This window comes from Cetorhinus maximus, chromosome 28 (genome assembly GCF_964194155.1).
Source record: "Cetorhinus maximus chromosome 28, sCetMax3.hap1.1, whole genome shotgun sequence".
NCBI classification, from domain to species: Eukaryota; Metazoa; Chordata; class Chondrichthyes; order Lamniformes; family Cetorhinidae; genus Cetorhinus; species Cetorhinus maximus.
In genome coordinates, this window is record NC_135906.1 from 15,084,785 (window position 1) to 15,112,099 (window position 27,315).

At 44.9% G+C, this 27,315-nt stretch overlaps 3 protein-coding genes across 4 annotated transcripts in view; 2 read left to right on the top strand and 1 right to left on the bottom strand.

The window, feature by feature from the left end:
• cnn1b (calponin 1, basic, smooth muscle, b) overlaps positions 1–12,164 on the top strand; it is a 50,208-nt gene extending 38,044 nt beyond the window's left edge. Inside the window, exons 4-7 of the mRNA XM_078531216.1 lie at positions 3,751–3,888; positions 3,995–4,111; positions 9,635–9,781; positions 10,089–12,164. Coding sequence (XP_078387342.1) covers positions 3,751–3,888; positions 3,995–4,111; positions 9,635–9,781; positions 10,089–10,403 — 717 coding nt within the window. The 3' untranslated portion in view covers positions 10,404–12,164. The remainder of the gene's footprint in view (positions 1–3,750; positions 3,889–3,994; positions 4,112–9,634; positions 9,782–10,088) is intronic.
• A 1,722-nt stretch (positions 12,165–13,886) lies between these two features.
• On the top strand, positions 13,887–16,454 carry LOC144668829 (uncharacterized). Its single transcript, XM_078531228.1, has 2 exons — positions 13,887–14,374; positions 14,824–16,454. Coding segments are annotated over exons 1-2 (756 nt in total). The 5' UTR covers positions 13,887–14,373; the 3' UTR covers positions 15,579–16,454.
• Positions 13,887–25,732, bottom strand: elof1 (elongation factor 1). 2 transcript variants are annotated; one of them, XM_078531229.1, is made up of 5 exons: positions 25,699–25,732; positions 23,509–23,666; positions 20,332–20,455; positions 19,078–19,148; positions 13,887–14,100 (listed from the first exon to the last, which is right to left on the bottom strand). In XM_078531229.1, exons 3-5 carry the CDS (start codon positions 20,445–20,447, stop codon positions 14,036–14,038), a joined length of 252 nt encoding a protein of 83 aa, XP_078387355.1. In that variant the 5' UTR covers positions 20,448–20,455; positions 23,509–23,666; positions 25,699–25,732; the 3' UTR covers positions 13,887–14,035. The 2 variants fall into 2 exon arrangements, with proteins under 2 accessions (XP_078387355.1, XP_078387356.1); XM_078531230.1 differs by lacking the exon at positions 25,699–25,732 and adding an exon at positions 23,743–23,867.
• Between the last annotated feature and the right edge of the window lie 1,583 nt (positions 25,733–27,315).

Below are 27,315 nucleotides of genomic sequence, written 5' to 3' on the forward strand. Positions count from 1 at the left end.
CCTATTGAACCTTCTCTGAACTGCTTCCAATGCAAATATTTTCCTCTTTAAGTAACTGGTAGGACATGGTGACCAGTGGTGTGAGGTGATCAGTGACGAGAACACAGATGCCTGTGACCACCTGCCCGGAGAGTCACAGTCTTCTAATTGCACTGGTTCTTGGTCATCTCCAGGTAGCTCTGTCTTCACCAGTAGACCCTATGCTGAGAGTATGGGTCCTTCCTGCCCCTCAGTCCTCTCCTCTCCTGATGTCCAGGGTTCCACCCAAAATCTGAGAGTCGTTCCCCCATTGCCAGCTGTAGTCTCTCTCTTGTGGTCGGGTTGCTGCCCAAGTATCCTTACTAGCCTTTCCCCCTGCTCCTGTGCCTCCATGATGCCAGGGTGACAATACCCTGCACTGTCTGTCTGCTTACTGTCCACTCTCCCCACCATCTGCACTATGTCAAGGGTACTTGTTTGTCAATGTCCTAGGCCCCATCTGCACTTTTCATCTTTCATGGGGCCCAGGTAATTTCCTTTCACCAGTGCAGCCGTGACTGGCTCCCATGTACCTGCTTCCCTTCACCTGGTCTGCCAAGGCAGCATATGCAGCCTGTACGCCTCCATGAAAATCTCAACATTCCCCATTAATGAGCTCTTAATGGTTCTTCAACCAGCTTATCTGGCCTTACTCTGGAATCAGACAGATTCACAATGCTGCCCTCCCCACCGCCACACTGGTGAAACTGGCCAGCACCAGGAATGCTATGGGAAACCAGAATGCAGGCCAGCACCAGTATTTTAGGCCACTCTCTGTCTTTATTTCTGCCCCAGGTGGGACCTGAATATTCAGCCCTTAATTAGAGTCTTTGGACTTCAGGGTCAGTGTTAAATGTCAGCAAATTTACAAATTCTATCAACAAGCTATGCAAAAACAGAGTTTTACATTCAAAAAAGTAACTATTTTCAGAATGAGAGGCTAAGAGTTTAAATATAGAAAAGCAGGGAGGAAATCTGTAGGCTCTTGGCTATGATGAAATACCATTGGGCAATGGTGAATAAGCCAGCAAACGCATACTAACTATATTGAAAAAAGGAACAAATCTGTTCTAGACACAAGTATAGGCTCCTACCAATACTGTCTTGGACTGATGCATGTCGAGGGGGAGGTCAAGTAGGTTTTCCCTCTGGCTCTTCACAAACCACTGCAGGCCCAGTCTGGCAAATATGTCCTTCAGTACTCAGCCAGCTCAGTCAATAGTGATGCGACCAAGCCACTCTTGGTGATGGACATTGAAGTACCTCACCCAGAGTACATTCTGTGCCCTTGGCTACCCTCAGTGCTTCTTCCAAATAGTGTTCAACAGGGAGCAGTACTAACTCATCACCTGAGGGAGGGCAGTATGTGATAAACAGCGGAAGGTTTCCTTGCCCATGTTTTATCGGATGCCATGAGATTTCATGGGGTCAATGTTGAGGACTCCCAGGAAAACTCTATCCCAACTGTATACCATTGTGCCATGGCCTCTACCAGATCTGCCCTGTAGGTGGGATGGGACATACCCGGGATGGTGTGGGAGATTAGATGTAAGGTCCTTGTGGAGACAAAGTCTTGTCTTCACACTGAGCATACTCTCCAACATGTTGTGTGTCACTACCACCATACTAAATGGGATAGATTCAGAGCAGATCTAGCAGCTCAAAACTGGGCAACATGAGCCATCAGCAACAACAGATTGGAATTCAACCACAATCTGTAAGTTCATGGCCTGGCATATCCCTCACTTGACCATTACCAAGCCAGGGAATCAACCGTGGTTCAAAAAGGAGTATGGGGGAGCATGTATGCAGCATCAGGCATATCTAAAAATGAGATGCCAATCTGGTGAAGCTACAGCACAGGATTACATACATTCATGCCAAACAGCATGTAATAGACACAGCTAAGTGATACCGCAACCAATGCATCCACATCAAAGCTCTGCAGTCCTGTCACATCCAATCATGAATGGTGTTTGACAATTAAATTACTAACCAACGGAGGAGGCTTCACAAATATCCCCATTCTCAATGATGGGGAAACCCATTACATCATCGCAAAAGACAAGGCTGAAGCATTTGCTACCATCTTCAGCTAGAAGTGCCAAGTGGCCTCCTCCCAAGGTCTCCAGCATCACAGATGCGAGTCTTCAGCCAATTCTCTCACATGGCAAGTAATATTCATGCCACATGTGCCAGGCAATGACCATCTCCAACAAGAGAAAATCTAACCATCTCCCCATGACATTCAATGGCATTACTATCGCTAAATCCCTGACCATCAACTTCCTGAGAGTTAGCATTGATCAGAATCAGCCACATAAATTGTGTGGCTAAAGTGCAGGTCAGGGGCTGGAAATTCTACAGCAAGTAACTCACCTCCTGACTCCTCACAACCTGTCCACCATCTACAAGACACAAATCAGGAACACTCTCCAATTGCCTGGATGAATGCAGCTCCAACAACACTCAAGAAGCTAGACACCATGCCAGACAAAGCAGGCCTCTTGATTGGCACTCCATCCATTACCTTAAACATTCACTCCCTCCACCACCAACACACAGTATACACCGCTGCCACTATCTTCAAGATGCATGACAGAAACTCATTAAATATTAAGGTTCCTTCGACAGCACCTTCCAAACCCACGACCACTACCATCTAGAAGGACAAGGGCAGCAGACACATGGGAACACCACCACCTGAAAGTTCCCTTCCAAGCCACTCAGCATCCTGACTTGGAACCATGCCATTTATTCACTATCAAAATATTCAAACACCCTTCCTAACAGCACTGTGGGTGTACCTATGCCAGATGAACTGCAGCAGTTCAAGTGGGCAGCTCACCACCACTTCTCAAGGGCATCTGGGTTGAGCAATGCTCACACCTCATGAAAGAATAAAAAAAAAGGCTCATAAAACCAATAATGGAAACTATCCTAAGATGGAAGACTGGATCAGTGTCTGCATAGCAATAAAAGCCAGCAGGGGTTTAGAATGCAAGATCCTGTCTGACTAATCTTTATCCTTTGTTTAAGCATGTTACTGAAACTCCCAGTTTAGGCCTCATATTATCAGGATTGGCTGCAAAGGTTTATTCCAGAAAGGAAGGCTTAAAGGGGACAATGGCACATAGGTTGGAGAAAGTCAATCCATCCATGCAACCACAAAGTAACACACAACCTTTAGGGAGAATCAAGAGCTTCTCTGTCCCCCAAAGGAAACCAAGCAAAGCAGCAGAAGACCACTAACCCACAATTCCTCACTACCCCAGCTAACTAGCAATTAGTCTTCATAATTTCAACTAGCTCCAGCTAATTAGTTAGTAACTTTAATAATTTGAAACTATCCCCATAACTAAAGTTATTTTCTCAGGAACATGTCACTTTCCCATTAAAGCATTGTAGTGAATCCATACTCCCTGCCTGTCTCAGCATTTTCCCCAGGGAACGATGATTCTCTGGGAAAAGAAATGCTTCCTGGCTTTTAACCTCGAACCTTTTGCTCAAGGATTTGATCTGCAAGCTCTCTTGTTCTATCATCCTATCTATTCCAAAATAGCCAATCCAACTATTGGATCCAATAGCTTAAAAACCTCAATTATATCCTCTGCAAGCCCAATTTTCTACAAGTTGCCCCAACTCTCATGGCCTAACCTGGTACTGTAACAAGCAGCAAGTTCCTAAGAATGGGGATTGTTTGTCATGCTCATGTTTGCTCTTTGTCTACAGTTGGAGAACATTGGGAACTTTATCAAAGCAATCACAAAATATGGGGTGAAACTTCATGACAGCTTTGAAGCCAGTGATTTATATGAAAACTGTAATTTGACCCAAGTTCAGACAACACTCATGGCCCTGGCTAGCATGGTGAGTATTTCTGCTGTGACTATTCTATTCTCAACTCTGTAATTATTTGATAGATTGTCTGACTCACTCATCACAAGAGGCAAAGTTAAGTTTTTATTCCACACAGGCAAAAACAAAAGGCTACCAAACAAGATCAGACATTGGTGTGAGATACGCAGAAAAACAGCAACGAGCTTTCAATAGCGAGACGCTGAAGGCAGGACAGAATATCATTGGACTCCAGGTACGAACAGACCCGGCGATGGTAAGGGGCCACTGCTTGTGAAACTGGAGGGACACTGTACATACACTGCATACACACTAGAGGGAGGGGCACTGCACAATCAATGGGACACTTCACTCCATACTGCAGGGAGGAGCCACTGCACTGCACAATGGAATTTATTTAGAGGGAGAGATTTTAGGAGGATAGGAAGTGATGCTCAAAAGGACATGTCAAGAAGCGTAGGGAGAGAAAGATGATGATAAGACTGTAGTAGGTTGATACAACTGAGTGGCTTGCTAGACCAATTCAGAGGGCACTTAATAGCCAAGCACAATTCAATGGGTCTGTACATGTATACCAGATTAGGTAAGGATGACAGATTTCCTTCCTTAAAGGACATTAGTAAACCAGATGGGTTTTTACAACAATCCAGTAATTTCATGATCATCATTACTAGCTAATAAAAGAAGGAGAGGTGATCTTATTGAAACATATAATATTCTGACAGGGTAGATGCAGAGAGGATGTTTCCCCTTGTGAGGAAATATAGTTTCAAAATAGTGGGTCTCCCATTTAAGATGAAGATAAGGAGGAATTTCTTCTCTTAGATGCTCATTAATCTCTGGAATTCTGTACCCTAGAGAGCAGTGGAGGCTCAAATGAATATATTCAGGGCTGTTAGATTTTTGATTTACAAGGAAGTCAAGGGTTATATGGGCAGGCAGCAAAGTGGAGTTAAGACCATAATCTAATGAGCCATGATCTTACTGAATGGCAGAATAGGCTGGAGGGCCAAAATGGCCTATTCCTGCTTCTATTTCTTACGTTATTATGTAGAAATGATCTGCCTAAGGTCAGGTCCTCTGGTCATTTCTCCAGGTTTCGTTGTCTTGCACTTTCCTCTTTGGTTCCTACCAGCCTCCCATTTTCAATTTCAAGATGTCTAACATCAACATTAGAGGGACTATAGCGTTTTATTCCAGATTTATTCATTAATTGAATTCAAATTCCACAAGCTGCTATGATGGAATTTGAACTCAGAAGCATTATTCCAGGCCTCTGGATTACTAGTCCAGTAAGACCATAAGATGTAGAAGCAGAAGTAGGCGCAGAAGTAGGCCATTCAGCCCATCGAGTCTGCTCCACCATTCAATGACATCATGGCTGATCTGATAATCCTCAACTCCACTTTCCTGTCTTTTCCCCAAAATCCTTGATTCCCCTACTGATTAAAAATCTGTCTATCTCAGCCCTGAATATACTTAGTGATCCAGCCTCTACAGCCCTCTGCGGTAAAGAATTCCACAGATTAACTACCCTCTGAGAGAAGAAATTCCTCCTCATCTCTGTCTTAAATGGGCGACCCCTTACTCTGAGATTATGCCCTCTGATCCTAGACTCTCCCACAAGGGGAAACAACCTCTCTGTATCTACCCTGTCAAGCCCCCCCAAGAATCTTAGTTGTTTCAATAAGGTATCCTCTCATACTTCTAAACTCCAATGAGTACAGGTCCAACCTACTCAAACTCTCCTCCTAAGAAAATCCCTCCATCCCCAAGATCAACCAAGTGAACCTTCTTTGGACTGCCTCCAATGCCAGTCTATCTTTCCTTAGATAAGGGGACCATAACTGTTCAGTCTTCTAGGTGTGGTCTAACTAGTGCCTTGTATTGTTTTAGCAAGACTTCCCTATTTTTATACTCCATTCTCTTTGAAATAAAGGCCAAAATTCCATTTGCCTTTTCTATTACCTGCTGAACTTGCATGTTAGCTTTTTGGGATTCATGCACAAGGACTCCCAAATCCCTGTGCTGCAGCTTTCTACAGTCTTTCTCCATTTAAATATTCAGCTCTATTCTTCATGCCAAAGTGCATAACCTGACATTTTCCCACATTATATTCCATCTGCCAAGTTTTTGCCACTCACTTAACCTGTCTATATCCCACTGTAGACTGTGTCATCCTCACCACTTGCCTTCCCACCTATTTTTGTGTCATCTGCAAACTTGGCGATAGTACACTCACTTCTCTCATCTAAGTCATTAATATATATTGTAAATAATTGTGGCCCCAGCACTGATATCTGTGGCACTCCACTAGTTACAGGTTGCCATCCTGAAAATGCCCCCCTTATCCCAACACACTGTCTTCTATTCATTAGCCAATCTTTTATCCATGCTAATATACTACCCCAAACACCATGGGCCTTACCTTATTAAGTAGCCTTTTGTGCAGTACCTTATCGAACACCTTAGTTCTTAGTAGTTCATGGTCTGAGGTTGTTGAACTCAATATTGAGTCCTTAAGGCTGTAAAGTGCCTAATTGGTGCTATTCTTCCAGCTTGCATTGGGCTTCATTGGAACATTGTAGCAGTGTAAGATTTTGGGGTTTGGGGCCAGAGATACCTAAATAGGCAGTCAACTCGTCAGAAGTAATTTTAAGATGATTTATTAAGAAGCAACAGTTTAGGTATAACGCATTAACTAATTAGACAGAAGTATACGACCCTTGACAGTTGAAAGCAGTTTACATGTCCCAGAGGATAGACAAACAAATGTAGCTGATCTCGCAGAGTCGCAGTCCTTCACTGATTGCAGAAAGCAGTCTTCCTCTCTTTGCCTTTCTCTCAGGTCGGCTGAGACGTCAGAGGGTTCTTGGTCTCCACCCAAGCATTGGTTCTTCTTTTACCCTCCCTCCTATGAACCCTTGATATGCCCTATTTCTGGGGGCTGGTAGCTTACCCAGTGTCAATCATCTATCTTTAGACCAATGGATACAGGACAGCTACCCAACGGTCAGGGTGACCCACTGCTCGCCATCCTGCTCGTAGCCAACTTTTTAGTTTACATTATGCTGACGGTCATATCCTTGTCCTTTCTAAACAACTGAAACAAGTTAAAGGAGAAATTGTTCAAAGACAGAACAAGTTCAGTCAGGTGGAGAAGGACGGTAGTGGTGGATGGGGACTGTTCAGGCCTCAGTTCAAGGAAGAAGCGAAGAGCCCCTCAGACTGTCCTGGTGGAGGATGAAGGTGTAGAGGGATGGACATCCATAGTGAAAAGGAGGCAGTTAGGGCCTGGAAACTGGAAACAGTTGAACTGACGTGGGGCGCCAGAGGAATCACGAATGTAGGTGGGAAGAGACTGGACAAGGGGAGAGAAACGATGGGTCTACCAGAACAGTCCTGTTTGTGGATTTTAGAGAGGAGGTCGATGCGGGCTGTGCGGGGTTGGGGGACTATGAGGTTGAAGGCTATGGAGCGAAGATCTCCAGAGGAGATGAGTTCAGCGACAGTCCTGGAAACAATAGCTTGATGTTCGGTGATGGGGTCATGGTCCAGGGGAAGGTAGGAAGAAGTGTCCAAAAGTTGGTGCTCAGCCTCTGCAAGGTGGAGCTCGGTACACCAGACAACAAAAGCACCACCTTTTTGTTGGTAGGTTTGATACCAAAGTCATGGTTGGACTTGAGAGAATGGAGTGCAGCAAGTTCAGCGGGAGACAGGTTAGAGTGGGGGGGAAGAGCAGAGAAATCAAGACGGCCGGTGTCATGCTGACAGTTCTCAATGAAAAGATCAAGAGCAGGTAAGTGGCCATAAGGTGGAATCCAAGTAGAGGTGGGCAAAAGGGTTTGTTGCACGGATTGGGGCCTTCCACCCAAAGAAGTGAGCACGGAGACGAATGCAATGGAAGAGTTCAAATCATGCCGAGCCTGAAATTCATTGAGGTAAGGTAATTTTTATAGCTGCTAGGGGAAGGGAGAGAAGCAGCAAAGGCAGCTGAAAGGATGAACTCAACCTTAGCGACATAGAAGTCTATCAGCTTCTCAGACTTGGAGATGAGGGTGGAGGAGGCAGGGAGAAAAAATGGTTTATAGTCCAAAATAGTATTTTCATTCATGCAACATGGTGATGAGAACTACTGTAGGTATCATTTTTTAAAAATGTATTATTCAGGTTAACTTAGGTCATTGTCCATGCTCTTTTTTGCTATTTTACCTCTTCCTCATTCCTACACCCAGTCTATCACACATAGAATGTGTCAATCAATCAGTACTGAAGTCTCTTCACTGGCTTTCACATTTTGCTCATTTGAACATCCAGATAAGATTACCAGCAGTCAGACTGCCTTGTCTGCTTGGCTTTCTACCTCTGGTGCCAGGTCTTACAATTTTGATTCAGTTCCTTGCCTCACCTTTTGGTTCAGGTGAGTGGAGGAAAAGGGAAAAGGAAAGGAACTCTAAGTAATGCTAAATGACTGACTTCCATTTCCGTGAACCCTTTTGCAGTATGTTCAGCTCGGTTCTGTTTTGGTTGCTGTTCACCTACTGATACTCGCCTTTTATTTATTGTTGGGAACGTCCGCTCCGAATTCTATTATTGCTCGTGTTCTTAACGGTACAATTCTACATTGTATTAGGTAGAGTGAGAAGTCAAGCTACTGCTGATTTGACTGGAACCAGACAACTCCTACCCTATTTCCCTCTGCAGAGTCCTCCTCTCCCTCCTCCCACCCTAGAATTCGCAGGCTCCAATATCCATAGTGTCCTTCGATTCCAGGACCGTGAACTGGCCACACATGCCCAGACAAGAAAATTACCTGGCAACAGACTCACCTTCCACCTGGCCAAGGAGCTTGTCTGTGAGCTTATTTTTGCTCAGCTGCTCATGACTTCTGGTGAACCCCTTGAAACAATCTCATGGATCCCTAAAGGCCATGGAATCCCAGCTGAGAATGCCTAGGTTAGAACAAGTTACCTTAAAACTTAAGCAAATGAATAGCAGATCAAAAACACAGCCGCTGAATCTTATGGTGTAGTCTAGTGCAGAAACATAGTCTTGGCATCGAGAGAAGTTCAGGAATTTGGAAGCCAAATTTGAACTCAGTGATGAGAACAAAGAGCATGATTGAGTGGAGGATTGGGCAGTGGCACATCTAACTTTAAACTAGAGTCAACTTGTAGTTAGGACTAAACTGTACCCACTATTACAGCCGGAGAAACTTAAACAGTGTGAAAAGAAGTGATTAGAGATAGAAAGCACAAAGGATGGCCAAGGGTAGAATTACACAGCAAAGAAGTTCCCTAGGGTTCTGCCAAGCCAGGAGCCATCTTGGACGGGGTGGGGGCATGGGCAGGGTACTATTGTACAACCTGATGGGAGGGGCATTGCATTACACACTGGAGGGAGGGGCACTGCACTGTGCACATTGGATGGAGAGACACTGTGCTGTACACTGGAGGAAGGCGGCACTGAACTGCACACACTGTGGGAAGGGGGAACAGCATTGTACAATGGATGGAGGAGCATTGCACTACAGACAATTTTTGGAGCGAGTGCAAAATCAGCCTGATGATCAGGGTAGTGTGGAAATTCCAATACTCTGAACGTGTGATTTTCTTGAGCTTATATCATTAACAGAAGGGCAGCTTCCTCAGTCCAGTTAAAGGGAGTGTCCATCTCCACAAATGGAGACATTAATTCCCTTTCAGAGAGAAGGTTTTGTTTTCTTTTTTGCATCCAGATTTGTACGTTTTTTTTTCAGATGGGGACGAATAAGTTTGCCAGCCAGCAGGGGATGACAGCCTATGGTACCAGAAGGCATTTATACGACCCAAAAACTGGAGTGGAGAAGCCTCTTGACCAGACTACCATTAGCCTCCAAATGGGAACCAACAAGGGGGCAACACAGGTATGGGGCAGAACGTGAAGGTACGTAGTCAGGAAGAATAAAGTTGACACGTTTGGAAAATACTGAATCCTACCTAAAAGGATCATATCAAATCAAATTTCTTTGCTATTCAATAGAAGTGTTTATTCTTCCACCACTGAAAGAGTTAAGTGAATGTTATAGGGTAGGCACTATGGGGGAAGATGATGAGATGGGTGGCAGGGTGTAGACAGTATGGGCAGAAAGTAAGGGGAAGGGGTGTGGAGGATACAGGGGACCAGGCAGGACACAGTGATCACTCTCTGACCAATCCTATTGCTGGTTTCAGGCTGGAATGACTGCTCCAGGGACTCGGAGACACATCTTCGATAACAAAATTGGAACTGAAAAATGTGATTCCACCATTGTGTCACTCCAGATGGGAACAAACCAAGGGGCTTCACAAAAAGGAATGACTGTGTATGGGTTGAGCCGGCAGGTATATGACCCAAAGTATTGCTCCACTTCCAACTTCCCTATCAACAACGGGAACCAGCTAGCCAGCGGCTCTGAATGCAGTGAGAGTGACTACCCAGCAGAGTACAAGTACAATCAGCAAACAGATCCTAATCGCCACAAGCAAATGTTTCAGGACTTTGAGTGAGGACAACACAGTGGCACTGCCTAACAAACTGGCTTGTACAAGTGTGCATCGCAGCCTTACACATCTCTAGACTACAAACCCTATGCTGAATTCACAGGCTTATCCCAGGCACAAGCTTATCCCAGTAGGTGTTACAGCCAGAAATCCTCCACATGCTACACAGAATGCTTCACTGCCAGTGCACACTGTGGCTGAAATCCCTATTTGGCTCTGTGGGTTGAATGAAGTGTGGACACTTGAATTATTTCTTCAAACCAGCTCTGATGTAGTCAATCAACTCCAAAGCAGTCAAATAAGCCAGGTAAATGCAATAATTGGCAAAGGCCCCTGAATATATCCCTCCAGATCTAGTTTAAAATAACCAACCTCCCCGGCACACTCCCTGTCCAGGAGAACTAAGAAAAATGACATTAAAATACAAATTACAAAAAATGTAATTTTAAATGATTATTTTTCTACTCACCAATGTGTCAGCACCAGCTCATTGTTTACAAATCTTACAATAAATTAACTCGTGGCAGTAAATCTTTATAAAATGCATGGATTGTCTGCCATTGGAAACCACCCTCTCTACCAGAACACAACCTGGAACACACTGCGCTGATCCAAGCATTCCTAGTTGTTTTGTTGCAGGGTTATCAATGACATGCACTAGCGAATTTAAAGGTACAGGTACTGAACAAGATGGATCTATGTAACCTGCAATGTCACTGGGACAGGGCTATTTCTGTAATACTAGCTTTGAAAACCGATCCCATCAATTTCCAAGACTGTGATGTCTATGTGATAAAATATAGAAACAGAAGCATCAGAAAGTGTGAAAGTAGCTTAACCTTCAACTCAGCATTGGTACAGAAACAGCAGCAGAGGAAAGCCTGGCATGGTGGGCATGCTTTAAAAGCAACTAGTTAGGTTAATTTTTAGATTTAGAAGTGTTTCTCTCACAGTATTGACAATGTGTAAACTCAATAACCAGCAGTTGTGTAGTGACCAAGAATCCCCTGCTCACAGCAACACTTTTCAAACTAAACAACCCTGGAGTTGCAGGCACACAATTAGACTTAAATTATATTAGAACATAACAGGGTCACACCAGACCTTGGTGCTTCCTTTCATTTGACTCACTGTTGTTTATTCAGAAACATCACTTCCAAAAACGTGGTGTTTTAAAAGTCAGATAGACAAGACTGTGATATTTAATTAACAAAAGAGCAACAAACCTCAAAGCAGACTCACCCAACAGGCAAGTCTCACAGAACAGAGCTCAATCAGCTAGGCACTGACCACATCAGGTCCCCTCTGACTGAGCTTCAGCTGTGCCAGCATCCCTGCACAGGCCAGCAGTAAGTGGACCCAGTGTCCCTGCATAGGCCCAACATATTTGCATCAATTCTCCAGTTTAACACCCAACTATCTGCAGTAAGTAATGCTGCTGCAAAAACAGGTCAATGAGGAGTACAAAGATGCTGGGAGGCAGAATGGGTTCAAAAATACTCAATGTAGCGACTAAATTCTGCAAGTCATACTGACATTTTAGTTAATCTTATATAGCATCTGGAAATCTCCAGACAGTATTAATTCTTTGCCTGGTGAGCTGTATTCTGGGAATGTGATTATTAACTGTTCAGTAAGTGGTGTTAAACGATCCACTGTGGCTAATGAAAAGGCCTCTTACTGCAATGAGTTCAATTTAATGTGAATTGTGTACTGCTGTCCATGTGATGTCGCTAACTGTTAATTAATAAAACCAGACCAAACCAAGTTTCTGAGTTATTGAATTAATGCTCACACAGCTCTTGTTCTTGAACCAGCACACCAGCACACTCAATTTGCAGCTACATCAGAATATTGTCGCACCAACAGACTCGGACTAGGTTGGAAGAGGCACTCAGTCTCAGACCAGGGAAGTAAGGGAAGGGAGGGGGTCGCAGGAAACACTCAGACTCAAGGCATGTGCAAAGTATGAGACACTCAGACTCAAGACTTTGGGGCTCAACAGGCTTCATTCACAGTTTGCCCAATGAAACCCTCACTCAAGCATACTTTTGGAGAATGCGAAGATAGCAAACTCTCAGGTTTTGATTGCAAGGGCTGTAAAGAATATGCAAGATGAAGCAATAAATGGAGATTATGAATGAAGGTCAGAGGAGGAAGGGAGAAGCGTTCACATTGATTAGGTGTGAGAAGGTTAGGACTACTTGGTTACAGGAGTCACAGCGCCAATGAATTCAAAGTGTTTCTACACAATACAAGAGGATAACATATAAATTCTAGCAGCAATGCAGCAGAGGCTGTATGTGATACAGGGTCAACCTGGCATTAAATTACTGGCACATCAACCATCATGAAGTATTTGGCCCAGTATCTCACTTATTATCCCACACAAACTTTGGAAACTCTTTCAAGTTATCAACAGTCACAGAAACTCTTTCGAGTTATCAACAGTCACAGATTGCAACTCTTTCAAGTACAATCGCAGTTCTTGGTTTCCGGGAGTGGGACATGAACCCACAACCCTCTGATTCAAAGGCGAGGGTGCTATGGACTGAGCCACAGCTGACATCTCCACAACTTTGGAAACTCTTTCGAGTTACCAACAGTCACAGATTGCAACTTCTTTCGAGTACAATCACAGTTCTTGGTTTTCCGGGAGTGGGACATGAACCCACAACCCTCTGATTCAAAGGCGAGGGTGCTATGGACTGAGCCACAGCTGACACCTCCACAAACTTTGGAAACTCTTTCGAGTTATCAACAGTCACAGATTGAAACTCTTTCGAGTACAATCACAGTTCTTGGTTTCCGGGAGTGGGACATGAACCCACAACCCTCTGATTCAAAGGCGAGGGTGCTATGAACTGAGCCACAGCTGACACCTCCACAAACTTTGGAATAAGAACACAATTTCTAACTTGCTGATGATGTCATTGTCATTGTTCACCATCTGCAGGTGAACAAGATTATGACAGGTCTAGATAGGGTAGACTAAAAGTCTTCCCATTAACTAATGGTACAAGGACTAAGATTTCAGGCAAGAGACACAGGGGGGATGTTAGGAAGAAATTTTTAAATGTAATATTTAGTCATCTTGACCTGGAGTTTGCAGCCTACAAGGCTGGTGGAAGCAGAGAGGATGAATGATTTCAAAAGGAAATTGGATCGGCACCTGAATGAGAAACTGACAGGGCTATGGGAATAGAGTAGCGTAATTGCACTGTTTGGATTGCTCTCCAACAACCACCTTCTATGCCATAATGACAATGACTCAATCTTAGTAAAACTAATTCATCTGTGTCACGCCTGGTAGCGAGCTGCATGAGCAGTCTCTGTCCTGTACTTGGGCTTCTCAGTTTAAAAAGGCCATGCTAATAAATGTGCCCATAAACAGAGTTATTGGTGAATAGATATGCACTCCCATCCACTCAAAAGGTAAAAAGTGCCAATTAAAACTTCAATATTAAAAAGTAAAAGCTCACACAGAGAGTGGAAGAATTCTAACTTTTTAATAACACAGCCTGGAAACAGTCCAAAGGTTTACAGAAGACTCTGCATGAACTCAAATTATATACAGTCAGCAAAAAAGAAATCTGAAAAACACCTCGAAATAAAAATGTAAGTGACTTGATCCTAAACTACTGGTTTGCTGCTTCACAGGCATCAATCCAATCACTGTAAACATCCACCGGCTCCGAGAGATCTGAGCAGCAACGGTTAAAGAAAAGGCAACAGCAATGAAATGAACACAGGTCAAGTCTAAAATCATCCAGGTAAAACTCAGCAAGTTGTAAATGCTCTGCCCAGAGCAAGAGGGATATATAGAGACAGACAGAAAGAGAGAAAAGCATAACAATTAGTAAGAGCACTCATCACCAACTCTTTAAAAACAAAGTTACCCCAACAATACTACCACCTTCTCTCACCAAACTTCCCAAGTGCCCCCAGCGAGTGCGAACTTACAACCTTCTCAGCCAGTGTCCCCAGCCACAGCCAACCTTCTCAGCCAGTGCCCCCAGCGACAGCCAACCTTCTCAGCCAGTGCCCCCAGCGACAGCCAACCTTCTCAGCCAGTGCCCCCAGCGACAGCCAACCTTCTCAGCCAGTGCCCCCAGCGACAGCCAACCTTCTCAGCCAGTGCCCCCAGCGACAGCCAACCTTCTCAGCCAGTGCCCCCAGCGACAGCCAACCTTCTCAGCCAGTGCCCCCAGCGACAGCCAACCTTCTCAGCCAGTGCCCCCAGCGACAGCCAACCTTCTCAGCCAGTGCCCCCAGCGACAGCCAACCTTCTCAGCCAGTGCCCCCAGCGACAGCCAACCTTCTCAGCCAGTGCCCCCAGCGACAGCCAACCTTCTCAGCCAGTGCCCCCAGCGACAGCCAACCTTCTCAGCCAGTGCCCCCAGCGACAGCCAACCTTCTCAGCCAGTGCCCCCAGCGACAGCCAACCTTCTCAGCCAGTGCCCCCAGCGACAGCCAACCTTCTCAGCCAGTGCCCCCAGCGACAGCCAACCTTCTCAGCCAGTGCCCCCAGCGACAGCCAACCTTCTCAGCCAGTGCCCCCAGCGACAGCCAACCTTCTCAGCCAGTGCCCCCAGCGACAGCCAACCTTCTCAGCCAGTGCCCCCAGCGACAGCCAACCTTCTCAGCCAGTGCCCCCAGCGACAGCCAACCTTCTCAGCCAGTGCCCCCAGCGACAGCCAACCTTCTCAGCCAGTGCCCCCAGCGACAGCCAACCTTCTCAGCCAGTGCCCCCAGCGACAGCCAACCTTCTCAGCCAGTGCCCCCAGCGACAGCCAACCTTCTCAGCCAGTGCCCCCAGCGACAGCCAACCTTCTCAGCCAGTGCCCCCAGCGACAGCCAACCTTCTCAGCCAGTGCCCCCAGCGACAGCCAACCTTCTCAGCCAGTGCCCCCAGCGACAGCCAACCTTCTCAGCCAGTGCCCCCAGCGACAGCCAACCTTCTCAGCCAGTGCCCCCAGCGACAGCCAACCTTCTCAGCCAGTGCCCCCAGCGACAGCCAACCTTCTCAGCCAGTGCCCCCAGCGACAGCCAACCTTCTCAGCCAGTGCCCCCAGCGACAGCCAACCTTCTCAGCCAGTGCCCCCACCGACAGCCAACCTTCTCAGCCAGTGCCCCCAGCGACAGCCAACCTTCTCAGCCAGTGCCCCCAGTGACAGCTAACCTTCTCAGCCAGTCCCCCCAGCGACAGCTAACCTTCTCAGCCAGTGCCCCCAACGACAGCTAACCTTCTCAGACCTTCTCAGCCAGTGCCTCCAACGACAGCTAACCTTCTCAGCCAGTGCCAAGCGACAGCCAACCTTCTCAGCCAGTGCCCCCAACGACAGCTAACCTTCTCAGCCAGTGCCCCCAACGACAGCTAACCTGCTCAGCCAGTGCCTCCAACGACAGCTAACCTTCTCAGCCAGTGCCAAGCGACAGCTAACCTTCTCAGCCAGTGCCCCCCAGCGACAGCTAACCTTCTCAGCCAGTGCCCCCCAGCGACAGCTAACCTTCTCAGCCAGTGCCCCCAGCGACAGCTAACCTTCTCAGCCAGTGCCCCCAGCGACAGCTAACCTTCTCAGCCAGTGCCCCCAGCGACAGCTAACCTTCTCAGCCAGTGCCCCTCAGCTACAGCTAACCTTCTCAGCCAGTGCCCCCAGCGACAGCTAACCTTCTCAGCCAGTGCCACTCAGCGACAGCCAACCTTCTCAGCCAGTGCCCCCACGACAGCTAACCTCACCAACCGTCCTAACCATTCCCCCTAGCTACAGCTAACCTCATCAACCTTCTCAGCCAATGTCCCAGCAAGAGTAAATCTCACCAACCTTCCCATTCCCCCTAGCAACAGTCAACCTCACCACCTTCCCAACCAGTCCTTCAGCGAGCTAACCTTCTCAACCTGTGCCCCCAAAGATCTAACCTCACCAACCTTCCCAACCATTCCCCCTAGCTACAGCTAACCTCACCAACCTTCCTGACCAGTGCCCCCAGTGAGAGCCAACCTCACTATTATTCAAAACAAAATCAACTTGTATTTTTATAGCGCCTTCAACATTGTAAAATTTCCCAAGACACTTCACAGGAGCCTTGTCAAACAAACTTTGACACCAGGCAACATAACAAGATATTAGGAAAGATGACTAAAAATTTGGTCAAAGAGGTAGGTTTTAAGGAGCATCTTAAAGCAGGACAGAGAGGTGGAGATGTTTAGGGAGAGCATTCCAGATCTTAGAGCTTTGACAGGTTAAGGCTCGGCCACCAGTGATGAAGCACTTAAAATCAGAGATGTTCAAGAGGCCAGAATTGGAGAAGAGCAGATATTAGAGGGCTATAGTGCAGGAGGAAATTACAAAGAGAGAGGGGCAAGGCCATAGGAGGATTTGAAAACAAGAACACGGGAGATGGATGAACAGCAGGACTTGGTGCGAGTTAAGACATGGGCAGCAAACTTCGGATGACCTCAAGCTTACAAAGACTAAAAAGTGGGAGGCTGGCCAGGAGTGCATGGAATATTCAAATATAGAGGCAACAAAGGCATGGATCAGGCTACAAGTACATTGAGGCAGGAGCAGAGATAGGCAATTTTGCAGATGTGAAAATAGGCACTTTTAATGATGAAATGGATCTGTGGCTGGAAACTCATGGAGGTCAAATATGACACTGATTATGAAACGTCTGGTTCAACCTCAGGTAGTTGCCAGGCAGATAGATAGGAGTTGGTGGCTAAGGAACAGAGTTTGTCGAAGGGACTGAAGACAATGGCTTCAATCTTACCAAAATTTAGCTGGAAGAAATTTCTGCTCATCCAGTGCGGAGTGTCTGGCCAGCTGTCTGAAAATTTAAGAGACAATGCAGAGGACAAGAAATGGGGTAGTGAGCTAGAGCTGGGTGCCGGATGATACTGCCAGAGCACAACACGTAGATGAAAAATAATAAGGGGTCAAAAATAGATTCTTGAGGGGCAACAGAAGTAACGGTGCAGGAAGAAGCCACTACGAGTGACTCTCTGGCTAAAACTGGATGGATACGAAAGAAACCAGAAGAATGCAGTCCCACCTAGTGAGATAATCTCACCAACCTCCGACCTTCACATCCATGGCACCCACCACTGACCCCGTGTGCTCTGCCAACTGATTAACAATCACCACTCTTCTCTCCAATATGCCTGCTCACTCACAAACAAGGCTTTTGTCATCCATGGCCTTAATGTGGAGGATTGCATAGTCGTCCTGATTTGACCGAAACTTGGCTCACAGACAGTGTTATCTTCCCACTAGCTGTCCAGTTACCTTTGTACCACCTGCCCTGCATAAATCCATGCAATCCCCATTCCTCCATCTGCCCTGGTACTGTCTCTTTCTTTGAGCACCTTACCTTGTTTCACTCCTGTCAATAACAATTTGCACTGTATAACGCCTATAAGATAGGAAATGAACTTTCCACAGTGCTTCATAGAGGCACAAGGAAGAAAATGTTTGCTGAGTCAAAGGAGATTTTGAGTGGTGATCAGAAACTTGGTCATAAAATTGGGGTTAAAGGAGGAGTTTAAAAAGAGAGGGAGTGAGAGGGGAGGACAACTTGATTGTGTGAAGACCAGGTTGCCACCAATGTAAGTCAGTGAGCACAAGAGGTGATGGGTGAGCAAAACTGGATGACAGTTACGATACAGGCAGCACATTTGGGGATGTGCTGAAATTTACGGTGGGAGGAGGATATCAGGCTGACCAGAAGAGCACTGGAATGGTGGAGTCCAGATCAAAGCCAGCGCTATTTGTTTTCACCTGACTGGAACACTACACTGCCTGTGTTGACACACTACTTGGCTGACATCAAGATCTGAATAAACAGTCATTTCCTCCAATTAAACATTGTAAAGGTTGAAGCCATTGTCCTTGATCTCTTTGACTCACCACTGATTCCAACCCCCTCCCCAACCACTGACTTAAGTCACAGCCTCACCATTTTATTCAACCCCAAACTGAGCTTCTGATTATAAATCTTCTGCAAGTTACCTCCATGTCCATAAACAGCCCCATCAAAGCCTATCTTCAGTTAAACCTTCAATGTTTTTGTTGCTTTTAGGCTGGAGTATTCCAAAGAGGTTCTGGCTGGTTGCCAAACCTCAACTCCAGCTCAGCCAGTACTTGGAGCTGCCTGGATCTTATCCACCTCACCCATCACCCTACATTTGCCACTCGTCCTCCCAATGCCTTAAGTTTAAAATTGTTTAAATCCCTCCATGGTCTCATCCTACCCCATCTCAAACTTGTTCAGTGATACACTCTTTTCCTCCCCATCAGCAGGCAGACCCCCCTCGCCTCTCTCGAACCCAAGAATGCCATTTTCCTCCAACTCTCAATCCCATTGCCCCCACCACTGCCAACACTGGCTTCAGCCAGTTAGGCCCATGCTCTGCAGTTCTCTTCCTAACCTTTAAGACCATAAAACCAATCTCTGACTAAGCTTTTGGACACTCCTCCTAATGTCTGCTTGCTTGAGCACATCCCTGTGAAGTACCTCGGGATGTCATTTCTACTAAATAAATGTAATTTGTGTTGTTAAGACCATGAGAAAGAAAACATGGACATTGTGAGCTGGGGGTGGGGAGAAGGTCAGACTGAATATACGTGCATGTAAACTGTCTCCAACCACGTTATTTTGTTTTTAAAATGAAGGATACATGTTATTGGAGTTTGGAATTCTTCTAAACATACGGTGCAGGATATGATCCCCGTATTCCGCGCACGGTCCCTGGAAAATGTGGTTGGGGAGGAAAACATTAAAAACAACCAGATCTTAACTTAATTCCACACTATCCTTTCAGAAATCAGAAAGGTGGTTCCAATCATTCCCCCCCACTGTGATGTGTTCAGCCCTAGCCTAATGCACGGCCTGTGAAATTGGTAGGATCATAGAAGCAATATCTGCAGATAGTGAAGCACTGAACTCAGAAGAGACATCTCCATACCCCAGAGGGGCAAGTCAAATCAAATCAAATCAAAGCTGTGGCATCTGCAATACTCACTGGTTGGCAGAAAGCTCATCAGTCCACTTGTCAAAATTACTTTTATGTTTTGGTGCTGCATGAAAGTGGGTACTGACAGGTTAATAAACTCCAACAGCATATGTTGAAAAAAGCAAAAATACATTTTTGGGGGGTAATTTTTAGCCTGTAATCTTTGATAGAAACAGTAAAACCCCAATCACACCAAGTATTCTTTACAGGAAAAGGCCTGAGCTCAGAGGCCAGGTAAGCCTGTTGTGCCAGGTTTCAGAAGATGCACCTTGTAGAGAAAAACATGATAAAAGGTTTACAGTGCAACTTGGGTTAAATGGCCCTAGGTTTTACATTGCACGGCAAATAACATCAAATGCAGCTAAGATGATTATACATTTAATACTTAAATAAGATAAATGCAGCCTCTTGTGTCACTATGACTTCAAAGGGTATTGTTATGCATACAGAAAATATTCAATGTAGAATTGAATGATTTATTATTTCATACTGTATATTATTCAGTTAAATAAACCATCACTTGGTTTAAGGCCAGAGTCTTCACCTGATGGAGTTATGTTTGATGAATTTTTTTGAAGGGAGGGGAATCACTGCACATGATTTGATATATTCCACTGACGTACATGGAAATGGCACTGCTGTAACCTGAGTATTTACCCAGCTACACAGCATGAAAAGATGCACGCCAGCTCATAAGGAACAACGGGCTTGCTTACATGAATGGTCAATGACACTGAACCCAAGAAAACATCTTGCATTCATACCCCAAAACCTGACAGACTACAGGACTCTTAAAGAAGGGGCAACTCTGCCGAATGCACCAATTTCAATAGTTAGATGTGACTTCAAAGTGCAAACTGGCACACCACCAAGCTTGAAACTCTAACAAACATGCTTGTTGTGACGTCACACACTTACATCTTAACATCACACGATTTTTCATGGTTACAGAATGGACACGTGAACTGTGTTTCCAGAGTCCCAAGCACTTTCTTCTTGGTAGGAGGCTTTCTCTTCGATTTCCTGCGTCCCATTTCAACTTCTGTGAAATACAGGCAAGTGGAAAATACCTCAAATTTGAGTTAATCTTTGAAAATAAGAAAGTAGCCCTGGCTTGCTTGCTCCACTGCTGCAAGGGTCATCGAGCAGCTTGTAGGGTCACAAGGTGACTGGAAACCCCACTCATCCTGTTGCCACAAGTCAGAATTAACTGCAGGCACTGGTATTGGGTTAGGCTCTGCAGTCTTCCACAGAATTACTGCATTTCACCCTAAATTAATAGAATGTTTTACACTGCAAGTCATAAAGGCTGTTTGATTTTAGAACTGCTCATGTCAGCTTGGGTTGGTAAGTGAAAAAGAACTCTTGCTTGAGTCGGAAAGTTGTGGATTCAAAATCCTATTTCAACCTTTGGTTCATAACCTAGGCTGAGATTTAGTACAGAAACCACGGGGAACTGCTTTGCTGGGGGTGCTAATCTTTGGACAAGATGTTAAACCAACGTTCCAAAGTCCTGTTCAGTTGGACATTTAAAGATATCGAATGGCAAGATATATAAATAAACCATGTATTGGTCTGGAGCCAGAGTTTCCACATGATGGGTATATGCCCAGTCCATCTTTTGAACAGAGGAGAATCACAGGGCAGCACAGATGCACTCCAATAGTATACAATTACAACAACAACTTGCATTTACATAGCAGCTTTAATGTAATAAAACAGCCTAAAGTGCTTCACAAGTTAAAGTTAAATTTGACACCAAGCCATTATATTTGGGCAAAGGGCCAAAATAATGGTCAATGAGCAAAATACTGTAAATGCTAGAGATCAGAAATAGTGTTGGTCTGGCAGTATCTGTGGAGAGTTAACTCTGAGTTCAGTCTGACTCTTCTTCAGAACTGAATCAATAACTGTTTCTCTCTTCACAGAGGCTGCTAGACCTGAGTTTTTCCAGCATTTGCCGTTTTTATAATAGTCAAAGAGGTCGGTTTTAAGGCGTGTCTTAAAGAAGAGAGGAGGAGAAGCAGAATCGTGTATGGAAGGAATTCCAGAACTTACAGCCTTGGCAGCTGAAGGCATGATCGCTAAAAGTGGATTGATTAAAATGAGGGATGCTCAAGGAGCCAGAATTGCCAAAGTACAGGCCATGTCAAAGATTGCAGACAGATCAAGGATGAAGAGGACAGTTTAACTTTATCACAGTCACATTGGATGTAATATGTGACTCAGAGTCACTTTGGTACTGTAGGATTGAGTGAGCAGGAGCTGAACAAAATGAGATCATATGAGATGAGATCCGAGAAAAGCTAGAGGAATATGCATATTCCGGGCTAGAGCTGGGAAAGCCTAGAGGAAGTTTGGCTTCGTAGGCCAGGGAAGGAAGAGAAGCGACAGAGGCAGTTAATTGGATGATCTGAATCTTAGCAACAAAGAAGTCATAAAGAGTTCCTCCCACATATTGTTGCAGGTGAAGGAAACAGACAAACTAACCTTAGTTTGTATCTCCCGTTAACTCACTATTTACTGAACTTAGAGCAACGCTTCCCAAACGGTGGGTTGCGACTTCCGTTGGGGTCACAGAAACAGTGGGTGGGATCGCGAGCTTCACTTCCTCCAAGAATGCACTCCACTGAGGACCAAGCTAGCCCTACCCTTGCCCTGCTCCTCTCTCAATTTCTCTCTGAGGTGTGGCGAAGGGGAGTGATGAATCTGGTGGGTGGGCAGGATGGCTTTATAAACACCTTGCATAGGCCGCAAACCCCGAAGAAGAAGCTACCAGTTCTGTATTTGCACCCAGCAGGATGGCAACTTTGGGACTTCTGACATCCAGCCTGGCTCATTAAAGGGATCTGAGCTAAACTGTCACTTAAGACCAGGATTCTTTCTACTTCACTCTGGATAATTTGACTACTAGTGTCCCGACAAGGATTCTAATCTTTGTTTGAGCAATAAGAAGCATATTAGTTCCGTACTAAGTTGTATATTCAGGTGGGTTACTTTGTGAACGCTAGGTGATTTCTTCCAGTCAACTAATACACAGCCATCCCAATGACCTCCAGTTAGATGAAAGTGTAGTGCAGTGGATTAGTAGCTGGACTATTCAGCTGATTAACCTCTAGCAGTACCCATGTAGGAGGCTTTAAACTTTATTTCTTATCAACTTGTGTCTAAGCTCTGCACTTAATGACTGACTATTAGGGGAGTGTGCACTTTGTATTGGTTGCACAGAAATTCTGTCAATGTGGGTGGTTTTAAGATTCTGCTCAGATACAGACAGATATTTAAAAATATGTCACTAGTGTTCAAATGATCCAGAGTGGAGTAGAAAGAATCCTGGTCTTAAGTGACAGTTTAGCTCAGATCCCTTTAATGGGCCAGGCTGGATGTCAATCATCAGCAGTGCCCTGAAATAGTAGATCTGTCTGCAGCAGCTACCAGATTTCTTAGCCTGTCACAGATCCTTGACTTTATTATGAACTTCCAATACCTGTTGTCATACTGGAGCCACCTCAAACTCAAGAGAGCCTATTTATCATGGAATGAGGCAGGATTATGCAAAGGAAACTTAGAATTGGTGTAAAACAGGCAATCTAATTCTGACAGTTTCAAACCTAATCCAAGTTGAAAGTTACAGCCACAGCTTCTACAAATGCTACCATTCCGGTCGTAAGACCCCTTAGTGATTTAAACCCACAGAACAATCTTCCCACACCCACGTGCAGTTTTTCAATTAACAGAATTTATCAGGCCCAATGACAAAATACACAGTGGCTTTAAACACCAGATACTTGGCTTACTTGTCAAAACCTATAAATTACAGAAAGTGAATCTAATTCATCCTGTAATTTTGTTGTACTACACTGGGGTCAGGGAGGAGGTGGTGTTGGGGGCAGCGGGGGGTTGCAAAAGAGCAGCATCCACTGTCCAGTATATTTCCCTATCACTGTGTGAACATGAGGTGATTTCTTCCAGTAGGTGAATACACAATAGCCATCTTAATAACCTCCAACCAGATGAAAGTATACCACAGTGGGTTAGTAACTACATCCAAACAACACTCTGATGTAACCATGAAAAGACAGTCACAGCACTGACCTGTACAGCACTGCACCAAAGAGATAACAAAGTGCAACACTTCAAGGGTTAACCCAGTCCTTTCAAGTTAATTTGAATGTAAAAGCTCTGCTCCAGGCCAGCGTATCAGCAGCTGGCAGTCAAGTTCCCACAAGAATCTCCCAGTAGCATTTCATTCCCTGTGGAGAGAGGGTCTTTAATAAATAACATGACATGCATGACCTGCCAAACAATATGGAAAAGAAGAGGACCTACACAGAGGTCAGATGTAGGATTTCATACAGAGTTTGAAGGAAGGTCAGGGCCAGATTACTTCACTCCCCAAATGATATTGTAAAAGGTCTTCAAGTTCAATGTGTCCTGCAACCTGTTCAAAGTGTTATTATGTACTTATCTGAAGTTACCATTTTTGTAATCTTAGACACATTGAAGTCTATGCTAGATTTTCTACAATCCAAATCAACTTTATCTTCTAGGATTGCATGATAATTAATCATTTGTAACATCCTTTCCTTCATCTTTGCCCCCTCCTATTTCTCATCGACATGCTGCTCCTTGGTGACATCATCTAAAAGCACAGCATTAGTTCACGTCTATGCTGATGACGTCCAGCTCTACCTCACCACCACTTCTCTCAATTTCTCCACTGTTGCTAAACCATCAGACTGCTTGTCCAACATCCAGTATTGAATGAGCAGCAATTCCTCCAATTAACTATTGGGAACACTGAAGCCATAGTTTTCATTCCCTAATCCAAACTCTGTTCCCTAGCTACTGATTCCATCCTTCTCCCTGGCAACAGCTGAGATTATGACAATCTGTTTGCAACCTTGGTGGCACATCTGACCCCGAGATGAGCTTTCAACCTCATATTCACACCATCACTAAGACTGCCTAATTCCACCTCCATAACATCGCCTGACTTCTCTTCTGTCTCAGCTCATCTGCTCCAAAAACATTCATTTGCGCCCTTGTTACCTCTCAACTTGACTATTGTAACGCACTCCTTGGTCTCCCACATTCTACCCTCTGTAAACTTGAGGTCATCCAAAGCTCTACTGCCTATGTCTTAACTCGCACTAAATTTCGGCTCCCAGTCAAGTGATGTCATAATTTTTAAATTCTTATCCTTCTTTTCAAATCCCTCCATGGCCTCACCCTTCCAATCTCTGTAATTTCCTCCAACTCCACAATCCTCTGAGATATGTGTTCCTCTAATGTTGACCTGTTGAGCAGCCTCATTTTAATCATTAACTATTCACCTTCAGTTGCCTAGGACCCATGCTCTGGCATACATTCCCTACACCTCTCTATCTCAGTTTTCTCTTTTAAAATATTCCTTAAAACCCATTTCTTTGACCAAGCTTTTGGTCGTCTAACCTAATATGTGCTTGGTTAATATCTTGTTTTATGGCGCCCCTGTAAAGCACCTTAGGACATTATAAGCTGTTGTTGTTGAAGTGTCTTTTTATCAAGGGAATATAGAGCTAAGTAGAATGAGAGGTGAAACATCTCAAATTCTTATGGGTCTTGACAGGGTAGATGCTGAAAGGAGGACTTTCCTGGCCTGGGTATTTAGAACATAGGGTCACAGTTTCAGGATAAGGGATCAGTAATTTTGGACTGAGAGGGGGAGAATTTCTTCACACAAGGGGTTGTGAATCTTTGCAATTCCCTAGCCCAGAGAGTTGTAGATGCTCATTTGGGTTTATTCAAAACTGAGGGATTTAGGGGAGATAGGAATAGTGCGGGACCTTGTTTTTCTTTAACTGCCGGCTGGGCGAGAGCGGGCCGCGCTGACCTAAACTCCCGAATCTTCGCTCACTGGCTCAGGAGGGGGTGCTAGATACAAGTCCCACCCCAATCCCTATCCACCATTGGACAGACCATACAAAGAGCAAGCTTCGATTGGATTTGAAATCCGTCAATCTGAGAAGCAGACCAATAGAAAACCTAGAGCAGGGAACCGGGCCACCATTCGCTGAGCCTCCTGTCAATCAGAAGCTGCTGGCCTTTCATTGGGTCGCATCCCTCTCGTTAAATTGAATGAGATGGACTGGATCAGTTGCCAATAATATAACTTCACACATCATCCGATTACCATTGATATCATAAATCTAAAGTTTCCACCTTCACAATTTCGCTCAGAATTTATAATCTATCGCGGAGAGCGCGCGGAGATTGCACCAATACCTGCGATTGCACCAATACCTGCGGTTCTCCGCTAACGCCAACAAGGCCTTTTTTCTTCTCCGCCGATGCTGCCAGACCTGCTGAGTTTTTCCCAAGTAATTCTGTTTTTGTTTTGGATTTCCAGCATCCGCAGTAGTTTTTTGTTTTTATTAAGGCCTTTCGCAGCCTCGGCGCTCGCGCTCCACCTGGCCGCTTCACTCGGCACCAACAAGACTGTACTTCAGGAACGGAAATCCCGCCTCTCTACAGTGCCTATTGGATAACGCCTTCCAAGAGCCAGCATTGATTGGCCAGCATGACTGTCAATCAGCAGGTTGAGCGTGCAGGGCGGGGTATGTTCCCTGATGCTGTTCATGTGACATCATTAAATCGACCGTTAAATTTGAAATTCAGGCGCGCGCAGCCCCCACCCCACCCCCAATTCCAATCCTCCCCTCACCCCACTCCCAATTCCAACCCTCCCACTGAACGGTAGGTATTGAGTAAATGTACGTTAAGTCTCATTGTCGGCATCCTTCCAGCTGAAGTACCTTTCCAGGTTGTGTGTGTAAATTGTGTGGCTGTAACCACACCTGTGTTTGGCAACAATTTCTATTGTACAACGCTGGTTTAGCACAGTGGGTGCAAACCCCTTATTTCCTCCTATCCCAGAAGTTAATGATGTTTAACAAGTGTAAAAAAAATGTTATGTGGTTGCTATTATTCAATTATTTTGTTCAGTTAGGAGCAGTCTAAAACATGGAAACTAAAAAATATCTAAAACAAAGAAACCCCAAGAATGGTGATTACTTCAGAAGAAGAGCATAAGCAGATGAACCAGGATCTGTATGCCCCTGGGAGCTCAGTACAGCGAGATATCAGCACATGGGCAGCACTATATCAGGAAGGTCTGGTGTTAGATGAAGATATGACCTTTCTATGTTCATGTGTAATGCCAGGGAGACTGCAAAAATAACTTGAAAATATTAGATAATTACTTCAGTATTTATTCATAAACTTAGAGTCCCAAAGAATCACGAAACATTAAGAACAATTCACATCTGAAAACAGGTTTAGAAAATGTAAACATTCAGGTTGATCCAAATATCAGAACAAGCAGGGTCTAATGCATTGACTACAGTAAGGAGTTGTAAGACCATAGGAGCAGAAATTAGGCCATTTGGCCCATCGAGTCTGCTCTGGCCACTTATGACTTTGCATCTGCTGACATCATTTGTATTATTGTGACCATTATACCAATAAACTAAAGTCAAATCATGCACTTATCCTTTTTTGCTGTGGTTGGGGTCTCACTTAGTATTTCTCCAGTTTCAGCTGAAATTGGTGAGCTAGGGAAGCCCATAGGATTATATTTTCTTGCAGCACGACGACTCCTGCTTGTCACAAGAATACATGCTCTTCATTGATTAGGTCCAGGGAGCACTAAGCTGGCTTAGTGGAATTGGGAGCCACAGATCCCAATGCCACTTCTTGTTCTATTCACATGCCTTTACTCAAGCTCATTCTGCATAATTTCCTCCCTTTCTCCTGGTTTCTTGATCCAGCTGAGCCAAAGACCAAGAACAGATTTCGATCAGCATTGCTGTTTGAGCAAGCAAAAGCAATTCCTGTCATATCCACTACGTTATCCAATTA